Source organism: Camelus dromedarius, chromosome 14 (assembly GCF_036321535.1).
Source record: "Camelus dromedarius isolate mCamDro1 chromosome 14, mCamDro1.pat, whole genome shotgun sequence".
NCBI lineage: Eukaryota > Metazoa > Chordata > Mammalia > Artiodactyla > Camelidae > Camelus > Camelus dromedarius.
Genome location: NC_087449.1, coordinates 50,877,452 through 50,900,113, shown reverse-complemented (window position 1 = coordinate 50,900,113; position 22,662 = coordinate 50,877,452). Strand labels below are relative to the sequence as shown.

At 48.9% G+C, this 22,662-nt stretch overlaps 1 protein-coding gene and 1 non-coding gene across 3 annotated transcripts in view; both read right to left on the bottom strand.

The window, feature by feature from the left end:
- Positions 1 to 22,662, bottom strand: part of MECR (mitochondrial trans-2-enoyl-CoA reductase) — a 28,602-nt gene that overhangs the window by 5,635 nt on the left and 305 nt on the right. Inside the window, exons 1-6 of one of the 2 annotated variants that reach the window (XM_064493844.1) lie at positions 12,566 to 12,664; positions 11,161 to 11,258; positions 10,579 to 10,710; positions 4,452 to 4,595; positions 1,737 to 1,839; positions 579 to 681 (exon numbers count right to left, since the gene is read on the bottom strand). In XM_064493844.1, coding sequence (XP_064349914.1) covers positions 579 to 681; positions 1,737 to 1,839; positions 4,452 to 4,595; positions 10,579 to 10,710; positions 11,161 to 11,206 — 528 coding nt within the window. In that variant the 5' untranslated portion in view covers positions 11,207 to 11,258; positions 12,566 to 12,664. Of the gene's footprint in view, positions 1 to 578; positions 682 to 1,736; positions 1,840 to 4,451; positions 4,596 to 10,578; positions 10,711 to 11,160; positions 11,259 to 12,565; positions 12,665 to 22,662 lie in introns of those variants that run through there. The other variant, XM_010981683.3, reaches the window with a different exon arrangement.
- Positions 21,394 to 21,497, bottom strand: LOC116157005 (U6 spliceosomal RNA). The gene has a single exon (XR_004140970.1). It is a non-coding gene; the product is annotated as a U6 spliceosomal RNA (small nuclear RNA).

The window sequence follows — 22,662 nt, the reverse complement described above, 5'->3', positions numbered from 1 at the left end:
GAGATGCGGTTTGGTCGCTTACTAGGTGTGCTGGGAAGGTTAAGGGGTTTTGAGTTCAAGGAGCCCTGGGGTCAGTCCTGACTCCACCACTTATGACTATGTGGTCTGGTGAAGTCCTTGTTTTCCCCCGAGTCTTCGTTTTCTCACCTCTGAGACGGAGAGCACCTACTCTGTAGAGCTTTTGTGGGGATTACTGGATAAAATATACGGCAGGTGCTTCAGAAATGTGAATTCTTTTCTTTCTCGTCCCTCCTATGCCTCAGTTTCCTCGGCTCCTCTCCCAGCTCTCAGACTCACATCGGCTGTGTGGGCTGATATAGGCCAGCACAAACATTCAAAACTACAAATCATTCAGGGCTTCCTAAATTTTGTCTAGGAGAGACAGACACAGCGCCTGGGCACTTAATGCATGCTGTCCCCTGGCTGAGAGAGTGGGCTTTGTCCTTCCACAAAGAGGCGAAGGAAGGATTCTGGAGAAGAGCAACGGGGCCAGTGCCCAGCTTTTCTAATTCAAGCACATTTCTTTCCTCAGGGAGATGGGCCTGGAATGGAGGTTCAGTGTTCCTCATCTCTGGTACCTTAAGGAAATTTTTCATCTCATGCTTTCTTATTTCCTCTTCTGTGATAACATGATCAGCCCCCAGGTTCTTCAGCCTCTCAGTCAGCTTCTGGATGTCAGGTCTGGAAACCAAACACAATCCAAGGTCCTTGGTCATATCTGTTCTCTTTCTCCACCGAAGGCTCCTAGGACCCCCTCCACCACAGCTATGAGAACCCGAGTTTCTCTTTGTGGGAAGCTGGGGCTGGCCACCCAATGTCATCACGCTATCCCCCTCCATCCTGTGGCCTCAGTGTTCTCACTGAGTGAGAGAGCAAGGCTGGGTGGGTTCTACTCTCCGGCCAGCTCAAGGATGCTAGAAACCATCTGTGCCCAGCGAGAAGTCATTTCACTTCCTGATTTCTTCTGCTGAAATGACAAACTCTGCTTCCTTTCCCCCTGCTCTTTTCAAGGGGCTCTTCAGAGTTGTGCAAACACACTCCAGCCCAGGAGTGGCTCTGGGCCTCTTTACTGAGGCAAACAGAATATTTTTTGTTAGCACAACTGAGGGGATGGGGGACTGCAGCGGGTATCAGTTCTCCTACTAGGCCTGGACTTCCCTGAGAGACACAGACACATTTGTGGACAGTGAGGCTTGAGGAAACTGGATTCTCATACAAGTCAGGAAACTTAAGTCTGTCACTGATTTGCTGTGTCTTCCTGAGCAAGTGGCTTCCTCCCCCTGAAACTTCAGTTTCCTCTTCTGTAAAATATAAATGACAAACCTGCCCCATCTCCTTTACATCTGTATTTAGTGCACTTCAAAGGATCACACAAATGCAAGGGAGAATAAGGCCCTGAGTTAGTTCACAGAAAGAATAACACAGCTTAAAACCTTCCCAAATGTGAACTGTGGTTTTGAAAACATGGGGTTATCACAGGTCAGGATTCTCAAAAACTCTTAAATTCTTAAGGGCCTTCTCCCCTTCAATCCTGCCCTCCCTTTACATTTCAGTTTCATCCTATATCCAAAAGCCGCCTGGACTTCAGCGCTGGCGGCTGAGTCAGCAGCAGTTAGCGGGTGGCCTGCCGAGGAGGACTGCTTATGCGAGGGCGCCACCTGGTGGACACGCGGACACCCGCAGGGTGTGAGGCGGAAAGGCCCAAGTGGCGGTTTGAGATTAGGCCTTCCACGCACCTGTCTCGGACCACGTTGATAGTCCTCAGACCCAGGGCTGCGGCGATCTGGATGACTGCTTGCCCCACTCCACTGTTGGACGCATTCTGGATGACACAGTCCCCTGTGGAGCCAGAAAGAGACTCAGGTCGAGACCTGGGATTGGTCAAGGGCTTCCAGCCTGGGATCCTATTATAGAGCAAGAGGTGGAGTCCTAGGGCTCTAAAGGGGTCCAAGACCTGGCTGCTGAGCCTTCTCAGTCCTTGGAGTGTTGCTCGCTTTCCTCCCAGTGACCCCCGAACCTCTACAACACCCACAATGTGCCAGGATTCGGCAACTCAGAGTTCACTGGACGCAACTTAGGCCCTGCTGTGTGATTTTTGTATCCTTCCTCATCCTCCTAATTTTCATGTCCTCAAGTCTCTGCTTAGGTTGTTTCTTTGGTTTGTAATGTTTTCCTTTCTCTCTCCCTTCCTTTTGAAGTCCTATATATCCTCTGAAGCATAGCCCAAGTGCAGCTTCCTTCATGAAGCCTTCCCAGATCCTCCCCCATGCACTCCCACAGCACTCTGAGGCCTTCTCCATTCGTGCTCAAGGTCAGCCTCAACTTACACTTGGTTGTGTCTTAAGTCTGTTTCTATCAACAGCTTGCAGCTTCTTGAGAGGAAGGTGTGCTGCCTCCACATGGGATTAGAGCTGCGCTGGAGAAACTGGCAGGCACTGAAACAGGGTCCTGCAGACAGTGGTCAAAGCTGAGGCTCAACTTTGGAATTAGCCAGCTGGGGAGGCAGCAGGGCGTGCGGGGAGGAGCATGGGCTCTGGGATGAGATGTACCTGAGTGTGAGTCCCAGGTCACCACTGAAACTGAATAAGGTGGGGCAAGTCATGACTTCTTTGAACCTCAGTTTGTCCCACATAAAACAGGGGTCCTAGGAGCACCAATCGAGATGCTCCTGATTAGAGTCAAGGACCCTAGTGTCCAGGAAGGCGCTCTTTTCTCCTGAAATGCTACCTGAGTTTTGAGAGGCAGCAGGGATCTTGTGCTAGAAACAGAGGACTTTCTGGAAGAAGACGACCATTCTCCTTAGCTGGGGTCAACCTACAGATTGTCACTCATCAGTGGGTTATGAAACCAACCTAGTGGGCTGCAAGCTTTTTTTTTTTTTTTTAAATTAAAATTAAGGAAAATAGAATTAAAAAAAAGTGGAGTGCATTACACATGGTGAGGGTAAACACTGTTCCATGAAATTTTGGCTTCCATTGCATATATATTCATATACGTCTGTGTACAGGGTTACAATGTAAAGTGTAATTCTTTCAAGATCACATGTGAAAATCACACGTGTCACACCAGCTCTGGAGCAGGAAAGTGGAGAGATGTGCTGTGGGTACTTAAGGTGGGTGGTGTCAGAATGGCCTGATGTGACGGCCACAGCTGCAGCCCAAACCAGAGGGGGCATGAGGGCATGGGACACAGGCGACCAAAGCATTTGCTGCACTAGGACTCGGGCAAAGGTCCCTGAGCCCAGCTGCTGGCTTTCTCCACCAAAGACCCCTGGGACCGCCCTGCCACAGCTGTGAGAACACGCATCACTCTGTGCGGGGAGCTGGGGCTGGTTTCTCGCCAGCCTTGAGCGGAGCCGCTCCCCTAAGCTGATCACATGCCAAAGTCTCTGGGCCTGGGTGATCTCTGCAGCCCATGCCAGCTCACGGATGTGCATGGTGTGCTGGGTAACCCTCCGCCTCGGGGGATGGGAGCTGGTGGGTGACTGGCCCAAACTCCTGCCAGCTGGAGGTTAATTCTGAGGAGGGTTCTGGGAGGGTCTGTGGAGCATCCCCAGCAAGACTGGGCCCTGGTCGCCAACGGCAGGAACCAGCCTTCACTGGCTTTTTCTCCTTCCCCATCCCTGTCCCCTGACTCCTGCTTCCTGGGGTTACCTCCCCAGTGAACTGGCTGCCCCCAGTCCTTGAATTAGGTTCCGCTTTCAGGAGAACTCCAAATAAAACACCTGGCTCTGCCATTTCCTTGCTGAGTGACCTCACATGAATAATCCACTGCTCTGGACCTCAGTGTCCTCATTTACAAGAGAAAGAGTCACAGCAGTGCACATCTACTGCAGTGGACCCCAGGCCCACGCCGGGGGACACTGCCTGTCTCTGTTACCCCTAGAACACTTTATTCTCCAATTTACAGATGAAAAGACTGATGATTTGAGAGGTCAGTTCCCAGTCAGTGAGGCGAAGCTGGGGTTCAGACCCAGGCTGTTTGCCCACGGCTTGAGCTCTTAACCCGTGCCTCTGACCTCACTGCTCCATTCTGCCGACCCGGTGCACTAGGGCAGCGCACGGAAAGGCATGCATGTGGGCTGGAAAGTGCTCCGGCAATGCTGAGTGGAATTACCAACGCTAAGTTCAGCATTTTACCGAAAACACAGGGACTGTGTCTATCTTGTCTGGCTCTGTAGCCCCAGAGCTCAGCACAGCTCCGTACGTTTTTGCTGAACGACAGGATTCCATCCCAAGCTCGAGGGAATGTGACCCTTCAGCGGTTTTCCAGGGTGTACTCCTCATGGGGTTTCAGCATGTTTTCCACGACCCAGGCTCCCATCTTTCCAAGTGAAGCCACAACAACACACTCACCCAGGTTGGGGCCGTCTTCCTCGCAGGCCCTCACCTGTAAGTGCCCAGGCCTCGGGGTTGGGAGAGCCGGGCCTGCTCCCCCACTGCGGTTCCTACCTGGCTGCAGCTGCTCAAAGTCCACTAGCATCCTGTAGGCCGTGCAGGGATTGACGCTCAGGGTGGCGGCACTTGGAAGAGGGATGTCCTTCGGAACCCCGACGAGCACTTCCTCGCTGAACACAGCCTCGGTCCGCCAGGTTCCTGCGTGGGGGGAGGCCAGGGAAGTAAGGAAGGACCCCCTCCATGCCCAACCTCTTCCCCCTCCTGGGCAGATGGGCATCTAAAACAATAGACTTCAAGTAATGCCTAGAGAAGACAAGAAAATCCTGAAGTCTTTCGAGTCCTCATCATAATTGTGTAAGGGAGGTTGTGCTATTCCCACGCTAGCTACCACTAGATTTCGCTGGTGTCACACAGCCGGGGCTACGGATCTCAGAGTCCTGGACCCTGAGGGTTACATGCAGCATCATCGCCAGGAGAAGAGAAGCTTAGAGAGAGCCCCATTTCCCGCTCGGCCCCCATTCTCACCTACGGCAGGGGACTCAGGGGCTATGATGGGAAAAGGTGTGAAAGTAGAAATTGAAGGTCCAGGTGTGGGACCCGGTTTTGCCTGTCTGCTGGTTTGAGCAAATTCCTAAGTCATTGAGTCTTAGTTACTCTAATGCATAGATGGCACTGGCAAGAAGGGGCTGACTGGCTCCCCCAGGAGCAGCTACACAGACCAAATGAGACATGAGAAATGAAAAAGTCCTGTAAATTGGAAAAAACTGCTTCTTTAACCTCCAGCCCACATTCCAGTTCCAAACAAAAGAACAGTAAAACTTCGAGTTTAAACTCCTTGCTTGGCAGGGCAGGAAACTGACGACGTGACTTGCCCAGAGTCGCCTGGCTCCCCGAGGCTGCCCCGTCAGTCTGCAGATACTTCCCTGGCACCTGCTGTGAGCCAGGCCCGCGAACGCAAACACGTGCCTTACCTTCACGGGGCTCTCCCTCTGGTGGAGCAGAGCAGATGAGACACAAACAAGCAAGTATGATCATTATAGAGAGTGAGTAACAGTAAAGAGAATTACTTTAAATGGAGTCAAGGACAGCTTCCCTGAGGAGGTGACAGGCTGAGTTAAAGGACAGAGATGCAGCCACTCAGAGTCCTCAAAGAACATTGAAGCAGAGGAAGAAGCATGTGCAGAGACTCTGAGGCAGGACGCATATGGGAACGGATACACACTGGACGGGAGACAATGAAGGGTAGAGCGGCCGGCGCCGTGGGGGATGTGGCCCAGGCTGCATGGACATCATGCAGCTTCCATGATCTTGACCCATGGTAACTGTTACGTCCCGACTCAGTACGTGTACGTATATGAACGTATAAATATGTACATACACATATATTTAACAGAAGCCAAAGTTTCATGGAACAATATTTACCCTGTGATGCACTCTGTTATCTTCTATTCTATTCTGACTGATTTTAATTAATAAACACAGGGCTCAGGGTCATGGCACAGAGAATGGATTTTATTTTAGCGACTAGGATGCTTCTAATGAGCTTTAAGAGAAGTCTGAGGTGAGTGGATTTATGCTTTAGGATCGCTTTGTTGCTGTGTGGAAAACTGTGGGATGGGGTGGGGCAGAGTGGAAATGGGGGGCCAGTCAGGGGGCTTCTGGAGGGGTCAAGATGCAAGATGACGATTGCCTAGACCCAGACTTTGGCAGTGGGGATGAAGAAAAGCAGATGCGTGAGTTATGTTTTGAAGACAGAATCAAGGGACTTGATGAGTATTGGGTGAGGGGTGACAGGTCCCCACCTATGCAGACAGGATCCTGTATAAAGCAGAGGTGAAGAGAATAGCCCTTGGAGTCAGACAGACGCCGATTGCAAGCCCTGACTCGCCGCGTACTTGCTGGGTCACCTTAGGGAAACGACTTAAAAGCCTTGTTGGTTGGTGTCTCATGGCTGTGATGTCCCGGGGACCCTCGGCCTCCCCTTCTGTGCACTCACTACCCAGTGGCCGGGACCTAACAGGGGAGTGGGGGCAGCCTAGACTGCTAATTGTGCCGCAGGAGATACAACGTCCGCTTTAGGGACCAGGGACTGGGGACAGGAGGCAGAGGCAGGAACACTATTAAAGGCTGTGCCAATCCCAGAGTAGATCTCTGGCTGAGAAAATAAGAGGCTGAAAAACAGAAGGATTCCTTTGGAGTCCAGGAGGTGCCTTGTCTTCCCCCAGGCTTCACGTGGCCTGGTTTGCAAATCTTCATTGTCGTCTTTATAAACAACACCCCCATTCATCTTAGTCAACATTTATTGTGCTCTACTCTGTGCCAGAAGCTTAGTGTACAGCTCTCTATGCATGAAATCAAAGGTGTTTTTTAATTCTCCTTAACAGCAGGACAATGGTAATCCAGCCCTTGACACGGATTTCCGGGGCTTGGCAGTCTCTAATCCTCTTCTCAAGAGAACAGGGGTGGGATGTGGCAGCGCCCATATCAGCCTCCTGGGCTTTCAGGGTTTTAAAGTAGAAACTCTTAGACTTTGGAGTTGGAGAACCTAAGCTTAAAACCGTGGCTCTGCTGCTCACTAGTTGTGTGACTTTGGGTTATCACCCTTTTTGAGTTGCAGTTTTTCTGACCTACAAAGTGTTATCCTCTGCACCACTCCTGTCACAGTGTGAAGAGTAAGTCATAGCATTTGTACAGGCTGTCACTGTACCTAGTACAAAGTAGGTGTGTAACACCGCTTGGTTTCCTTTTCTGATCCTAATCTCCATGCCTGAGGCCTGAGGACTCCCATTCCTCACTCATGTGCACCTGACCTTTCAACATCTCTGTCACGTAACATGCGAGTCACTAAAGTATGGCCCATGGGCCAACGCTGGCTCACCACCTGTTTTCATAAATAAAGTTTCATTGGGACCCAGCCCACCTTATGTCCTGTTTATGGCAATTTACAAGCGCTGAGTTGAGTAGAGGTGGGATGGCCTGCAAAGCCTAAAATATTTACTAATTGGCCCTTTAAGAAAAAAAATGTGCCAACCTCTGATCTAAATATGAGGAAATTTTGCGTTTGCAAAGATCATGGCGTGTAATCCCTCAGTTGAGAGATACAAGGCAACGACTATTAGCTCCATTTTAGAGATAAGGAAACCAAGGCTCAAAGTAGTTGTGACTTAAATGAGGTCCAACTGGAGAGGTGGAAGGAGGGCCTGCTGCATCTGATTCTGAGGCCAGTGCTCGCTCTGCCCTGCACCGCCTTGGTGTTTCCAATGAGAAAGTCAGTTCACACGTCCTCTGGGACTGGATGCATGTGGGAAAAAGCTGGCTACAGGCAGAGCAACAGCTGAGCAGCTCAGTACATGAAAAATGACCACGATCTGGCTGGCTGAGGGCTCACCTGGTTAATGACTGCCACTCTACTAAACTGCAGTCTTCACTAGAAGGAGGACCACGTTTGTTCACCGCTCTGTGCTAGAGCCTGGCACACTGCAGATGCTCACAAAATGTTTACAGAATAAACTGAGTAAATTATCGTCCTGACAATGATGAAATCCTCATCCTCTCCGACTGGCACCTGGTTTAAAAGAATCACCTTTCCTCCAGGGAGAAACCCCTGTTCTGGCTGCCGCCACCACCACCACATGTGCAATTACCCACACACCTGGCACACGCCTTTTATTCTTCTCACCAATCTAATTACCAAGTCTTCTTACGTTAGCTCCTGAATCTGCCCGTTTCTCCAGTCCTGCAGCGCTGTTTGTTCAGACTCTCACCATCTGAAGCCTGAATTGCTCAGCCACTTTCTGACTGGCCTCCTGCCTCCACCCTCTGCCCTTCCAGAACACTCTCTGCACTGCACAAATCTGATCAAATCGTTCCTCTTTTTCCTCTTCATCAGGCCCCCTCTGACCGTGGGTGGGAGTCCTCCATGACCAGGCCCCGGCCGACTTCTCCAACCTCATCTCATTTCTCCCCTGCCCCACCCATGACCAAGCCATGCCGGCCCACCTGCAGTTCTGACGGTACAGGGCCTTCTCCCGTCACCACCCCCTTGCCTGGCTGCACTCCCTGCCAGGAGAGCCCGTCTTCCCCCAGCCCACTGGCTGCGCTTCCACTCAGTCTTCTAGACTGAGTTCAAGCATCGCTTTTCTGGGAGCCTTTCCTAATGCTTCCCAAGATAGGGACTCTCGCCTCTGTTCATCCTGTGATCACAGAGCTCATTATACCGCATTGTATTAAGTGCTGTTTTCCCGCTCCCAGCTAAGAGCACTTTGAGGGCAGAGGCTGTGCCTGACCATGCTGTGCACCCTTCACTCCACATGGGGGCAGGCCCAAAGCAGCAGTCAGCACCCAGTGAATCCTTGCAGCTCTCAATTTGCTCACCCAGCTAGGTTCCTGCACTGCCAGGGGGCTGGAGCAGAGGGTGGGGTGGTTCTTGGCAGCTTCTCTGATCTCAGAGAAGAGATTCTTTTTTTTTTTTTTTTTTCCAGAGAAGAGATTCTAGTAGATTCCTGGTACTGTTTTTTTGTTTTTTTTCCTCCCTACTTGGTACCTTTTTCTTTCCAGACTGCTCCTTCCTAACCCCTGGGGCTGTCAACCGCAAGGCCCCACCCTCTGTACCACAGAGCTGGGCAAGAGACCCAACCAGGGCAATTGGAGCGGCCCCCCCCCACCCCCTGGTGACAGGTTCATGGATGAGCAAAGACCCAGGCAGGGCTGGCCAGAGCCCTCTGGGGGATGGCTATGGTTGGGCTAGATGGACTGTGGAGGGCGTGCTCATTTGTTTGTTCTCAGAATGATAAACCTCAGGCTGCTGGTAACCATCTATGAAAGGTATGTATCAGAGTGGGTTTGAATCTTAGCTCCACCACTTACTGGCTGGGTGACCTTGGGCAAGTTGCTTAATCCTTTACATTTACTGTTGTCTCATCTATGAAATGGGAACAATAACAGTTATGGGAAGGACTGAGTTAATACAGGTAAAGTGCTTACAACAGTGCCTGGGACAGGAGTCAACACATATTTGTTGCTATCCCTGTATCACTGTGTGGGGAGATCCCATGGGAGAGCTAGTGAGAACAAGAGAAAGAGCTCTCATAGCATTGGGGTTTCTGGATCCAGCTGTGCCTGAAGCTTTCCATCTCTTGTACTTCCCAGTTTCACAAACCAACTAACTTCTTTTTTGGTAAAAACAAGTTGAGTTGACTCTCTGTAAGTTACAACCCAAAGGGTCTTCAGATTGGAGTGCAGTGACAAAAACAGAGGAGACCAGAGTTCCTCCCAAGGGGCCCTCTTTTCAGTTTGCTGTTTGAGTTTGGGCAAGGGCTTCTTCTTGGGTTTCAGTTCCTCATACGTCCAATGGGGTGAATGTTAGCCCTGCTTCCCTCTCACGGCTGCTGTCAGGATCCATCTGTATAATGTTTGTGCCTCAAAAACCATCAAGTGCTAAAAAACAAAACTCACCAGTGGCTCCTTACCACACAGGAAAGAAAATCCTAACTCTCAGCGTGGGTTCTGCAGGGCCTTCCCCAGGCGGCCCCACCTGCTTTGTAACCTCCCTCCTCACATCTGCAGTCCTCTCCCACGTGCACATCCTCTGCTGAGGCCGCACTGGATTTTCCTCCACTTCCCAAACTCCCCTTTGTCTTTGCTCATTTTCTTTCCTCCAAATGCTACACTTTGGGGCTCACCTCCACCTACCAAAACCCATCCATCAAAGGTCCCTTCCAATGAAGCCTCCTCCATGAAGCCCTGATCCTTCCCTAAAACCGTGCCTCTCTCTCGCACAGAGGAGCCAGAAGTGCCCTCTGTTTCCTGTGAACTTGCAGCACTCCCTTTACGGAGGTTGTTGGTTTGGAGATTTTTTTCAATTCGATTTTAACCTCCTGGAGGGCAGGGGCTATCTTATTTGATACCCCATTGCATTTGACAGCAGTTATCTGGGGTTGTAGAGCTTCGGAGAATCACCGCTCCGATCAACGCAGGCCCACGGTGATGAGAGCAGGTGCATCCCCTCCTGAACAAAAGAAACAGAACCACTGCTCTGCTCGTCCAGCGCCCATCCCCACTGGAGGCAGGTCTATGGACTTCATAATAAACCCTGCGCTGCTTACTTACACTGAGCACACGTGTTCCATGCAGGTGAAGAAGGATCTGGAACACAAGGCTGAGGACGCCTGGAGAAACTCACCCAAACCAGCATTCGCTGGGATCACCCAGTCTCCTGGCTTCACCCCTGTCACACTGCTGCCCACTGCTACCACCTGTCCAACGCCTTCGTTCCCTCCAACAGCAGGCAGCTTGGGAAGGAGGCCGTAATTTCCTAAGGGAGAAGAGCAGAGGGGGTCATTCCATGAAGCTTGGGTAGTGAAAGAGCATGGACGTTGGAGTCAGACAGACCTCAGCCTGATCTGGCCTCTGCCTCTGACCAGCTGTGTAACTAACCAACCTCTCATCTGTAAAGGGGCTAATACTCTTCAGCTTCATGGTTATTATGAGGATTAGATAAGATAACGGAGGAAACGAGCCCAGCACATCGTGGGCACTTCACAATGGTTGGTTTGCTCCCCACTGCAATCTTCCTAACTCTCTAAAAGCCTCACATTCCAGACAGGGGAGGCCAGAGAGGGCTCACACAACCTGCAGCCAGCTCATCTGGAGAACAGCTGCTGCTAATCACAGGAATTTCACACCCACACCTGAGGAGGAATGAAAATGAGGTGGTGGCTAAGCAAAAAAGCCAATTAACATAAGCCACAGAAACCAAGGTTACCTTGGATCATATTGATGTCAGATGGATTGATAGGGGCCGCCAGCATCTTCACATGGACGTCTGATCCGCCCACAGCAGCCAGCTCCAGGTTCTTCAGTCTAAGCACAAAGCCAAAGAGAGATGTTCATGTCACCCAGGCTAGACAGGGAGTCTTTTGCTCAAATCATCTCCTCAAAGTAGGTCAGGCAGCAACATTTTTGAGCTGCCATTGTGTGCCCTGGAATTAGGGTTCCCTTAGAACAGAGAGAGGTGCTGTAAGGAATTAGCCTAGGATACAGGTTAACTCTTTCACTAACTTCAAGTGGACAATCTCTGGTGACCTCTCAACCCCACCGCCCATTCTAGGACAGAAAACAGTTAAAACTCCTACTGGCATGGATTAGCCTTGTGGTTTCCAAAACTTGCTTGATTATAAGAATCACCTGGTATGCTTATTAATATAGATTCTCAGGCCCCAGCTCTGACTTGCTGAATCAGAGTCTCCAGATAAGGGACACCCCAAGTAGTTCTTAGGAACAGGAAACCCTGGGTCAGCTAATTAGTTCTCCAATTTCTTTTTTTTTCGGCCCCAACACACATATAGGAGAGGCGACATTCCGTTGGTTGCAGAGCGGGTAAGGGAAATAGAGAGCTGGCCATGGAGTTGGGAAAGAACTCCCTGATGCCACCATCACCCCCATTTGCACTTGATCACTTCCAAGAGCTCTCCCCATTTCCAGTCTACGTGGTAACTCCCTTTGCTCATGGTGCGCCCTGGACGCTTTTACTCACGGGAACGTTGGCTAATGGGTAAAACCTGCCCAGTGGCAATGCCCATGTGCTAGTTTTGCTTTTTACAGCAGGAGACCTTCCAACCAGAAAGCACAGATCAGTGTACTAGACCAGTGGGTCCTGGTGACTTATTAATTACCAGGGATGCCTTTCTCTCTCCACAACCCCGAGACTTCATGTTCGCAATGCTTTTCTCTGCCCAAATGTACTTGTTAATAATTCTCCTTATTTTTACTTTCCAAAGGCAGATATAACTGCCAACCAGAGGTTCTCAGCATTAGGCAACAGTGTCGCTGCACTGAGCTGATGTAATTCCACCCATTTCCTGCAGAAATTCGACCTTTTAATTATACCTGAGGCTCCACTTGCAGTAAAAGTGTGATTTCCAAGAAGTGTCTTGTACTAATAGTAATAATGGTGGCAGGTATTTGCGAGGTGTTTATTACACTCCAGGTCCTGTGCTAAGGGCTTTAAACACGTGATCTGATCTGAGATGCGACACTCCTGTGAGGAAAGTATGAATATTCCCCTTCTATCAAGTAGGAATTGGGGCTCCTGGAGATGATGAAATGTAGGTAAGGCAACGGGTCAGTGGCAGGGCTGATCCCCTCTCAGAGCCGGTACATGTACTGACCTTGCTCTGTATCGGCATCCTGAAATCTGTGTGGGAATCCCTCTGCCTGTCCACGAGGATCACCAGGGACCCAACCTGGGAATCCCTGTACTGGATTATCTATGAACAAAGGAAGGGAGGCCATGCTTTACTGTGACAGAGAAACAGCTGCAAAAATCCGACACAGAAACACTCTCGGCAGAAAATGGTTAACTAGGAAGGAATTGATGAGCAGGACAGAGAGAATAAAGGGCTTTTTTTTTTTTTTTTCTTTCTAGGTGAAGTATTAAGGGCTGTGTATTTATGAATAGCTGGAGGAGGAGGAGATCTTGTAATAATAGTAACTACTGTGTGAGTGTGTACCAGTCAGGCACTCAGCTAAGTGCTTTCTGTGCCAGCTTTCATACTGCTATTCTGATTTTAACAGCCAAGGAACAAAAGGCGCAAAAGAGGTAAATAAATTGTTTAAGGCCACCCAGAGTAATAAGTGGCTGATCTGATTTGAACCTGGCAGTCTGATGCTAGAGATGCCAGCTGGTGCAGGGCTGACCAAGCAGAGGGCAGCAAGACGAGCACCAGCCTGGAGCGCTGCGAGGCCTTGACCCTTCCTGGGCCCACTTGGGGAGACAGGGGTGGCAGGGGGAGCAGCTCTACACCCTCCCCACCAGGATAAGCAGGGAGGCGTCAGCCAGGACAGTGCCATTTCTCTGGGAAAGCATGTGTAAGTCTGCATTCCAGAGAAAAACCCTGCCCAGAGCAAATGGATTGTGGACTAGCTGCCCCTTTATAACATCCATAGTGCTTCTCTCTTGCATTTTGACAGATAATCAGAGTTTTTCTGTAAGCTGACAGAGTCCATGTGCTCAAGCTACTTAAAGACATTTTTTTCTGCAGGTTTTCTTCAGGCTCTTCCCTCAGACCTGAATTCCTTTCCCACAGCTTCTCCGCGAAGTGAGAAATTCAACTCACCCTTTAAGACCCGGCTGAAATTTTACTTCCCCTGAGACATGTTTTGACCTTCTTCTTGTTTCTCAAAAAAAATCATCTGCTCCACCCTCAGTGCTCCCATTACACAGGTGGAGTGACTGTATCATTTAAGACCATCTTACACAAGTTTATTGCTTTTTAGTTTATGAAATCGTTTTATACATTTTCTTCAGTTGATCACAAGGCCTAAGTTCACATTCCTTTTCCAACTCTTGGGGCCAGATGTCCTCCAGAGTTCAGGACCATGTGTCATCTACCCTCCTCCCTGGGGGCTGGGGCAGCACTCCGATCAGACACATGGTTTCTGCATGAAAATATAGGAATATTCACACTAAGTACATTAAATAGTGACTGTACAAAAACTTCACTTTTGATCAGGTTTTGCCTCCAAACAAGTTATGAAAAAACAAAACTGTCAGTTTTCAGAGCTTTCTGGATTTTTAGAATGCAGATACAAATGTGGATTTGAATCCAGGTCTTTTAGACTCAGTTCAGGGTTCTTTTTCCTCACCACTGTTTTGTAGTCAGAATGTGTGTTGTCTCCCTGTTAGACTGAACTCACGGAGGGCAGAGAACTTTTAGTTTTCACTCTGTTTAGCATAGTGTCTGGGACCAAAACAGCACGTGAGTATGCTTCTCAAATAAATCACCCCATTTTCCTCGTTAGCGGCAATCACTTAGGGAATCAGGGGAGGGGCTCAAACCCCAGGGACTTAGCTATTGAGACTGGTACTTGCTTTCTCTGGTTCTGGGCTGTTTAGGAAAATACCCCTGAAGGATGGATGCAAATAAAAATGGGGATTTTCCATGAAAGAGTTCAATCTAAGTAACACTCATGCCTCTTTTCCTCACAGGAAAGTGCAGAGCAAATCTGCAGTAAGATCGTAGTTCTTAAAAAATCTAGATGACCATGCTCAAGATGAGAATATAGGTAGATCTCAGTTCACGGATGAAGGGGAGAGAATGGATTTGGAGTGAAACAGGCAGCCCTGGGTTGGAATCCTACCTTGGTCATTTGCCAGCTAGCTGAACCTCACAATATTCATCTGTGGAGTGGGAGGACACTGGGAGTCAGCTCATGGGATTAGAGGAGTTAATGGACACAGAGCACTTGCTAGATACACAGTAGATGCTGGAGAAGTGGAAGCTGTTATCAGTAGTAGGAATATCCAAGGAAACCTGGATATTCCTGGCTATACCTCTGAAAAGAAAAAATCACTGAATCACTGAAAGGGAGGTGGCAACTTTTTGGAAAATTCAAGTAAATTTAACTCAACAAATTCCTGACAGTCCTGTTAAGTGCCAGGTACTGTGAATGGGCTTTAAAGATGAAAAAAACAGCATCTCCTGCCTGGGAGCTTGACAGTGGAGACTCTGGGATGAGGTTTGTGCTGCTAGAGCCGGGAGAGTGTCTGGCTGGCCAGAGGGAGAGCAAAGGGTGAGCAAAGGGACTTCAGAAGGCGTGATGCTGGGTTGGAGCTTGAAGGATAAACAGAGTTTATGGGGTGGACCGAGAGGAAGGAAGGATTTCCTGCCAGAGGGAGTGGCAAAGAATCTGACCTGATATAGGCCAGGCACAGGTGCAGAATGGATTGGAGCCGTGGGAATGGAGATCTGTTAACCTGGAACCTCTTAAATAAGAAGTGCGTTGATGTCATTTGGTGACAGACTTCATGGAGGGGGAGGGGTGGGGAGTCTTTGATGACTCTCAGGCTTCCGGCTTGGGCATTCGGATGTTGAGATAAGGAGGAAGGAAGAGTTACTTGGAGTGGGGAGGAAGGTGTTACATCTGAAGCTTGAAGCAGGTGGCCTGCAGTGTGGTACAAAGGGCACTCTGAGTAAGAATGCGGAGCGGGGAGTCAGCCATGTGTAGGTGGAGTCTAGGGTAGTACATAAACTTATTCTGGGCCATGTCACCCAACAATAAAATGACAACAAATATTAACAGCTTACTAAACTCCAGGCATTGTGCTTTGCATTTTATATACAAGATGTTGTTTGGTCCTCAAAATATCTATCTGGAGGATGTTATCACCCCAGCTTTCAGATGGGAACTGAAGCTCAGAGAAATAACTTGCCCAAGGTTAAACTGTTAGTCAGTGGCAAGATATGATCTTCAGCTAGACTCCAAAGCTCAGCCTGTTGAACACTCAGCTGGCATCCCCTACACTGAGTTTGTGGAATTTTTGTCCTGGGAGATATTATTAGGTATCCCCTGGGGTCCCCAATACCTTTGGGGAAACTCAGCTTATTAAACCCCCTTTATAAGATTCAGACTGCACATGAGAGTCATAAAGGCTTAGAGAAGTCCTCCAGTAAAGAAACCCACGTGGCTTTGTATAATCCAGAGCTTCCAGAGTTAACTCAGCCAGGAATGCTATTCTCACAGCCCACTGAGTCACTGCCTGCCCCCAAACAGCAGTTTGAAAAGTGCTGCCCTGGGCTGCAACCCACTCCCTGTTCTCGTCCTTGTCTTCTAGGACCCTGGCTGCTCTGTGCCAGTGAAATTCACAGGAGTGGGAAGGAAGGAGAGTGGGGCAGGAGGTGGAAAGTTGAAGCTGCAAACAAGGTGGGTGAGGGCGGGGCCAGGCCTGACACAGGCTGATGGCCTAGGGCGAGGTGTGTTGGTCCAGCTGCGTCTCACCAGGGAGACCGGCTCCAGCCTGCCCCGTGGAATGCCATCAATACCACAGACACCGCTGTTCCTGCCGGCAGTTCTAACGGCGTCGTCAAGGATACCATTCTGCCAAGACAGGAGGAAAACGGGGCCGAGTCTGAATTCTAGGAGCTGGACCTCAGGCGTAATGATAGCAATTATTCCTTGTGAGGTTTTCTTTTGTTTTGTTTTTTTTTTTAAACTCACCAAAGGAACTGGTGGCTGTGTTATGGAGTGCAAACAAGGCACCCAAATAACCACCTGGCTAGACCTCGAATCACTTTCCCAAGACTGTTCAGTTCCTTCCCTGTGAGTAAAACGGCACCGTGCAAGCTCGGAGGGATGCCGCTGTCTTCCCACGACAGATCCCAGACTGGATAAGGTCACAATGGCTCCTTTGAGGCCAAGGCTGTACACCTGTGATGCCATATGAACTACAATGGAGACAAAAGCAGGCAGAAGAAAGAGCCTTTTGAGAGGGGGGAAAAGAGGCCAGTACTCAGGGGGCCAGCTCAGTTATACTTGCTGTGTAAGGCAGGCATCAGCCAGCCCTGCTATCTTTCTCGCCTTCTGCATTTAATTAGCAACCATTTGTACTTATCTTGCAACTCCCCCTCAGTCACCTCAAACTGGTCACTGTGATTTTGAGTAGGGAGAGTTGTCATGGGCCCAGAGACTTTTCCCTCTGTTCATTACTGAGAGCTAAGAATGTGTGTGCCATCACAGGGCACTGGGTGAAGGCCAATGTCTTTGGTGGCTCCCCCTGGTCTGTTGGCAATCCCCATGGTCACACAAGCCGCCTTCTGTGATTTAGTGAAATGCTCGGCATGCTGGGTACATTGTTCTGGGATCTGATTAATAATTAGTAGGCAGGGCACAATTGGGAAACTATGGAGGAATGAAGTTCTCCAGCTCACAGCCCGTAGGTAACAGCTCGCTCCCCCGCAGGGGATGTTGGTGGCCGCAGCTGGGGTGGTTCTAATGGAGTCCTGGGCTCTCAGGGAAGTACCCTTCCCTGAACAAAGCTCATCTGTTCCTTCTTGGGGTGTTGGCACACCCACTCGATTCACCATGCCCCTTCCGGCTTCCCTGCCTCAAAGTCATCCCGCCCGCCCACCATTTAGGACTTCTTGTTCTTAGCATAATCAATTTAAACAGAAGGGAATCAGAAACACTTGGGGCAACTTCAGGAAGTTTCTACCCAGGAATGGCAAAGAAACCCTCTCCATATCTTCTCAATCTCCTACTTCTCGATCAAGATTACCAGAAAGTGTGGAAGCCCCATATTGTTCCACACCTGCTAACAGCAGGAGACTTGCTGGAAGGGAGCTGCAGAGTCTCTTGCTCAGTTTGCTGAGGCCTGACTCCCCTTGGTGCCCCAGAGAGCACGACCAGGTCACTGCAGGGGCCAGAGTCCCTGCTTGCTGCTGCTTTTGTCTCTGATGGGTACAAAGATGACCACGCAGCCCTTGCCTGGCGGGCTGCTGACGGTGTAACTAACCAATGGCAAAGGGGGCCCTTGGTGGAATCTGGTGCCCGAGACCCCAGATTTTAAGCCACACTGTTGCTCCCTGGAGGCTGCTGGAGCAAACACTGGTGAGCAGACAGTCTGATGCTTGCTTCAGCTTCAGAGACTCTTCGCAGCCAAACTACTGCTGGATCAGAGGACCTGTGCCACATAACTATTTGCATGGCTGCAGTATTATGTTGAGGCCTCATCTTGTCTTGGCAAGAAAACGTGTTGTTTCAGGAAAGTGAGGCAAAGGGTATGTAGGTTTTGAGGCTGACAGAAAAGGGAGCTGTGAAGGTCTGTCACTGGCACAGAAGATGGGGGCGCGATGAGGGGGTACAGCAGGCATGCCCATGTTTACTGCCGTTGACCCAGCTCAGCCCCTTTCTTTTAACAAAAAATAACTGAAAAGAATGGAAACTGGAGTGATTTCCTCACTCTAATAACGAGTGGCAGAGTTGGGACTAGAACCGAGGCCAGTGCTCTTGTGGGAGGTCCTCAAGGACACACCTCGAGCCACCGATTAACCTCATGTTATCCTTGCTTTTCCATCTAGGATGGGAAAGGCCTGGAACCACACCAGTATGCTGCAGCCGCTCAGAGAGGGCCAGACAATAACAACTGGGCGCCGCCCTGGGTGGCGGCATTCCTCCCAGACACTCTGGACATTGGGAAACCCGCATCTATTGTGTGATTCCTTAGAGGTGTGCAGCCAAGTTTCACCATCAGAAGCAAGAATGAGGAAGCAAGGTAGAAGGGCTTGACCCTAAACCTGGCCACCGAGTGCGAAGGTGATTTAGGAGTGTACAGGATGTGGAATCCAGCCTAAGTCCGAATCCTGTGACCTCAGGCTAGTCCCTTCTGAGCCTGTTTCCGTAGATACCTCCCTCAAGGATCACGTACTGTGCCCACAGTAGGCACTCAATACATAGTCATTAATCAGACACACCACATTTTCTCTTCCCTCTGGGCTTCTGCCCATGCAGGTTCTTCTATGTTTTTTCTCCACATATATGACCCAGCCGATTTTCTGGGGGATGCAACTTTGACCTTGTGTCCTCAGAGAAAGCCCTCTACCACCCTGAGGGGGGTCGGGCGCCCCTCTTCTGGGTGTCCACAGACTCTAAACACAGCTATTACAGCACTTACCCCTGGACCATGGTCATCCATCTCCCAGACTAGAGTGAGTTCCTTGAGGGCAAAGGACACAGATTATTCATCCAGGGACCCTCAGTACCCTGCACTTAGCAGGCCCTCAAAGAAGAAATGCTAACTCACATGGTAGGTGTATAACGAGTTCTGTTCCCTCCTCCTTCATTCACGACCACAGTAAAGAGCTCCAGGAGACAGACAAGCAAACGAAATCCCAGTTCTCACACAGTGCGAAACCACATTGCTAATTTTTTTTTCAAAGTACTGTAATTCTGGTTTAAAAACCAAGTCACTTGCATAGAATTTCAATTTAAACACTGACATCAACTGTAAAAAGAAGGAATCCCCTGAAAGTTAACAGTGCCCTACAGTGAGAACTCACTACCTACACAGCTTGGGTCCCCAACACCTGCTCCCCCAAATTCCATCTGGCTAAGACAGAATGGGTGTTTGTCCAAGTGTTTCGCAGCTTCATTGCATTTTGTGCTAGCAGCAGGCAGGTGAGGAAGTATGATGACTAGGATGCTGTTTTTGAAAGCTTCAGGATCCTGAAAAGGGGAAGAGACAGAGGAGAGCATCTTTCCCGGGGGCTGGGGGAGGGGGCCTACCCTTCCTATGAGAGTAGAGGCTTGGAGTCACCTGAATGACCTATAACTTCACCTTGTCTTCTAACCTATCTTATTCCCAATTTTATATTCCATCTCTTGCTCAAAAAACATTCGAGATGACTGTCATCGTTTCTTCAGGCTTATGTCTGTATCGCGGACTTTTAACAAAGAAAGGACATCCAAGTGGTATGATCTTGGGCAAGTGACTTTCAAGTTTCTTGAGCCTCAGTTCCCTTATCTGTAAAATGGTGATCATGATCAAACTGTGCTTTTTAAATTCCATAATATATGTGGAGAACTTAGCCCAATGCCTGCCACAGAGTAGGTATAGGATAAATGAGAGCTGCTTTTACCATAAGATCCAGAGAATGGCAAGTTCTAAAAGGGGATTTCCAGGAACAAAAGGAAAAAGGACATGGGAGTTTCTGGGAATTATCTGATAGAGAATCCAGAACTCTGCTTGAGGAGGCGATAGCCACGGGGACCTCTGAAATCTCTAGAACGTTCGTAATTCTCCTTTTTTTGTCATTTTCTCCTGGTCTTACTTCATTTTGATCAGCAGTTCAATCCCTTACATGAAAAAGGTCCAAGTGCTTATTTAAGGGGATTCATTTTGGGGGTAAAAGAAAGAAACTTTAAGAGACCAGAGGCTTAGTAAGAGAAAGAACAGCTGGAATGTTTGGGGCCAACAAGAGTGAAGAGAGGGACATTCAGAATGTTGACAGGAGAAGAGGAGGTCCCTGGGGGCTTCATTTTGAGTTCTGCAACCCCTCAGATCTGAGCAGACTGTGCCTCGTTCCTGCCCTGCTGACCCCAGAGCGCCAGCTCACACTGCAGGCATCCCAAAGCACACCAGTTCGGGGAATACTCTGCTCAGACACCATGACCCCACCTGGTGTGACGTGACCACACGTCCAGTTACTGGGGTGTTTAAAGGACACTTGATTCTTTCTGTGACAGTGTGGTTACCCTAAACCACCTAAGACATGACTACAAAGAAGAGAATCCCAGCCTCTGGCCTCAGTCCATACACGAACAAGTCAGGTTGCCTGAATCTGGATCAGAAGGGAAAGCTGCCCTTCGGGGGTCAGAGAGAATTACTACCTGCCTGACAGTCTGTATCTGCAGGGCAATGGTCCTCAACCCTGGCTGGGGCATCAGAGTCACCTGGAAAGCTTTAAAAACACAGATGTCCAGGGCCATTCCAGATCTTCGAAGTACCTCAGGAGTGGCACCTGGGAATGTATAGTTTCCATAAGTACCCAAGTGATTGGTATGTGAAGCCAAGGTTGAATACAATGCTTCACGGAAGTATCCTGTTTGGAACTTCTGGGAAAGTATCAGGGTTCTACACAAGGAGACGAGAAGCTGTCTTTCTATCCTAAGTGGCATCTGCAACCAGACCAGTCTGTTTGGCTTTCCCAGCTCCCCACGAGGAGGGAATCAATCAGGGGGCAGCTGCACTCCTCTGCCTAATCTTCCCAGGCCTTTTCTCAGGGTCCCTAAACACTGGAGATGCCTCCCTCATCACCACAAAACTCAATAAAAGGCGCACTTGTTACAGAAGCCAGATTCAGATTCAACTAACATTTTTGGAGCTCCTATTTTGTGGCAGGTCCTGCATCAGACGCATAAATTATGAGCCTGTGAGACAGGCACTACACTGTTCCCGTTTGGGGTGCATTCCTGGAAAAAGAATGTTCATCAGAGCTTTACCAGCCCATTACAGCACAGTCCTCAGGGAGCTATCTCCCTGACAAGGTGATTTATTACCTGTGATCAGCATACAATTTGAGGTTTATTGACTGAGGTGTCTTCTCAATATCCTTTTCAATTGTTCTAATGGTGGATGTAGCTAGGTTGAGTGTATGACCATAAAATTATCTGAGGCTTACCCCTTCAGCTATCAAAAACCTAGCTTGTATTTTTTTTAAGTAAAAATACAGAATACTTCACAAATTTGCATGTCGTCCTTGCACAGGGATCATGCTAATCTCTGTATCGTTCCAATTTTAGTACATATGCTGCTGAAATGAGCACTCTTGCCTGTATTTTAATCATGAAAATAATCCCTTGTTTGCCTGTCCTTTGGAAAACAAACCATTTGCTGGGAATCAAAGAGTTGTAAACAAGGGACTGCAAGAAAGTATGCAGGTGCTTTCGGGTGGAGAGAATTTGATTTATTGCAGCTGATTAGCACTATGACTATATTGTCTCCATTTTTAAAGATGATGAAACAGAGGCTTAAAAAAACCTCAGTAACTTGCCAAACACACACAGCTAGGACAGGGAGGGCAAGGATTTGACCCCAGATCTTCTGATTTCTAGACCCATGCTTTTGCCCTAGCACCAAGTTAGTGACCCCAACAGCCCCTTTGAATGAGTATAATCACTTATGTGCAGATTTAAAATCATTGAAAACTCACCTACTGTTTTATCAGCCATATGGAAAATCATGGATTAAGATCCAATAGTATTTTAGGACATAATCATAAACGGAACAAGGGCTCAGAGGGGCTGAGTGACTTGTCCAAGGTCAAACAGCTACTAAGAGGCTAAGCCTGTATTTGACCTTAGGTCTGTATGCTTCCAAAACAGGAGCTCTTTTTAACTAGTTAAAGGCACATACACAGCGCAGTGGAGAGGAAATCACACGAGGTAGGACTTAGAAGCCATGGATTCCCGTCTCTGTTCCAATCTTTATTAGCTATATCATTTTGGACAAGTCCTTGCCATCTGTGAAATGGAAACAGTGATCTCTGACCTACTTTCTGAGAAGTGAAGGTCCACATGATGTAAAAGTATTCTGAAAATCCCTTCTATAATATAATAGAATGTAGGAACTCACGTAGACTAGTCAGACTTGAGTTCAAAAATTCCGATTCTGCCACTTACTGGCTCCTGTGACCTTGGACAAATAATTTTACCTCTCTTAGGCCTCTATTTTCTCATCTGCAAAATGGGGCTAAATCAAATACCTACCCCAGAAGGCTGCTGTGACGATTAAATGAGCGCATCCATTTACAAAGCGATTGCCTGACACACAGTACACGATTAATAAACGTCAGCCACTATTACCACTATAGCTGTGCCTCTCCGGTTTTCAACTTCTTCCAAGCACGGACCTTCTGAGCTACCACACGCGCCCTGGGCTTCAGTTTCCGTTCTATTATTCTCTGCCTTCCTCCTCAGGCCCTGTCCCTCT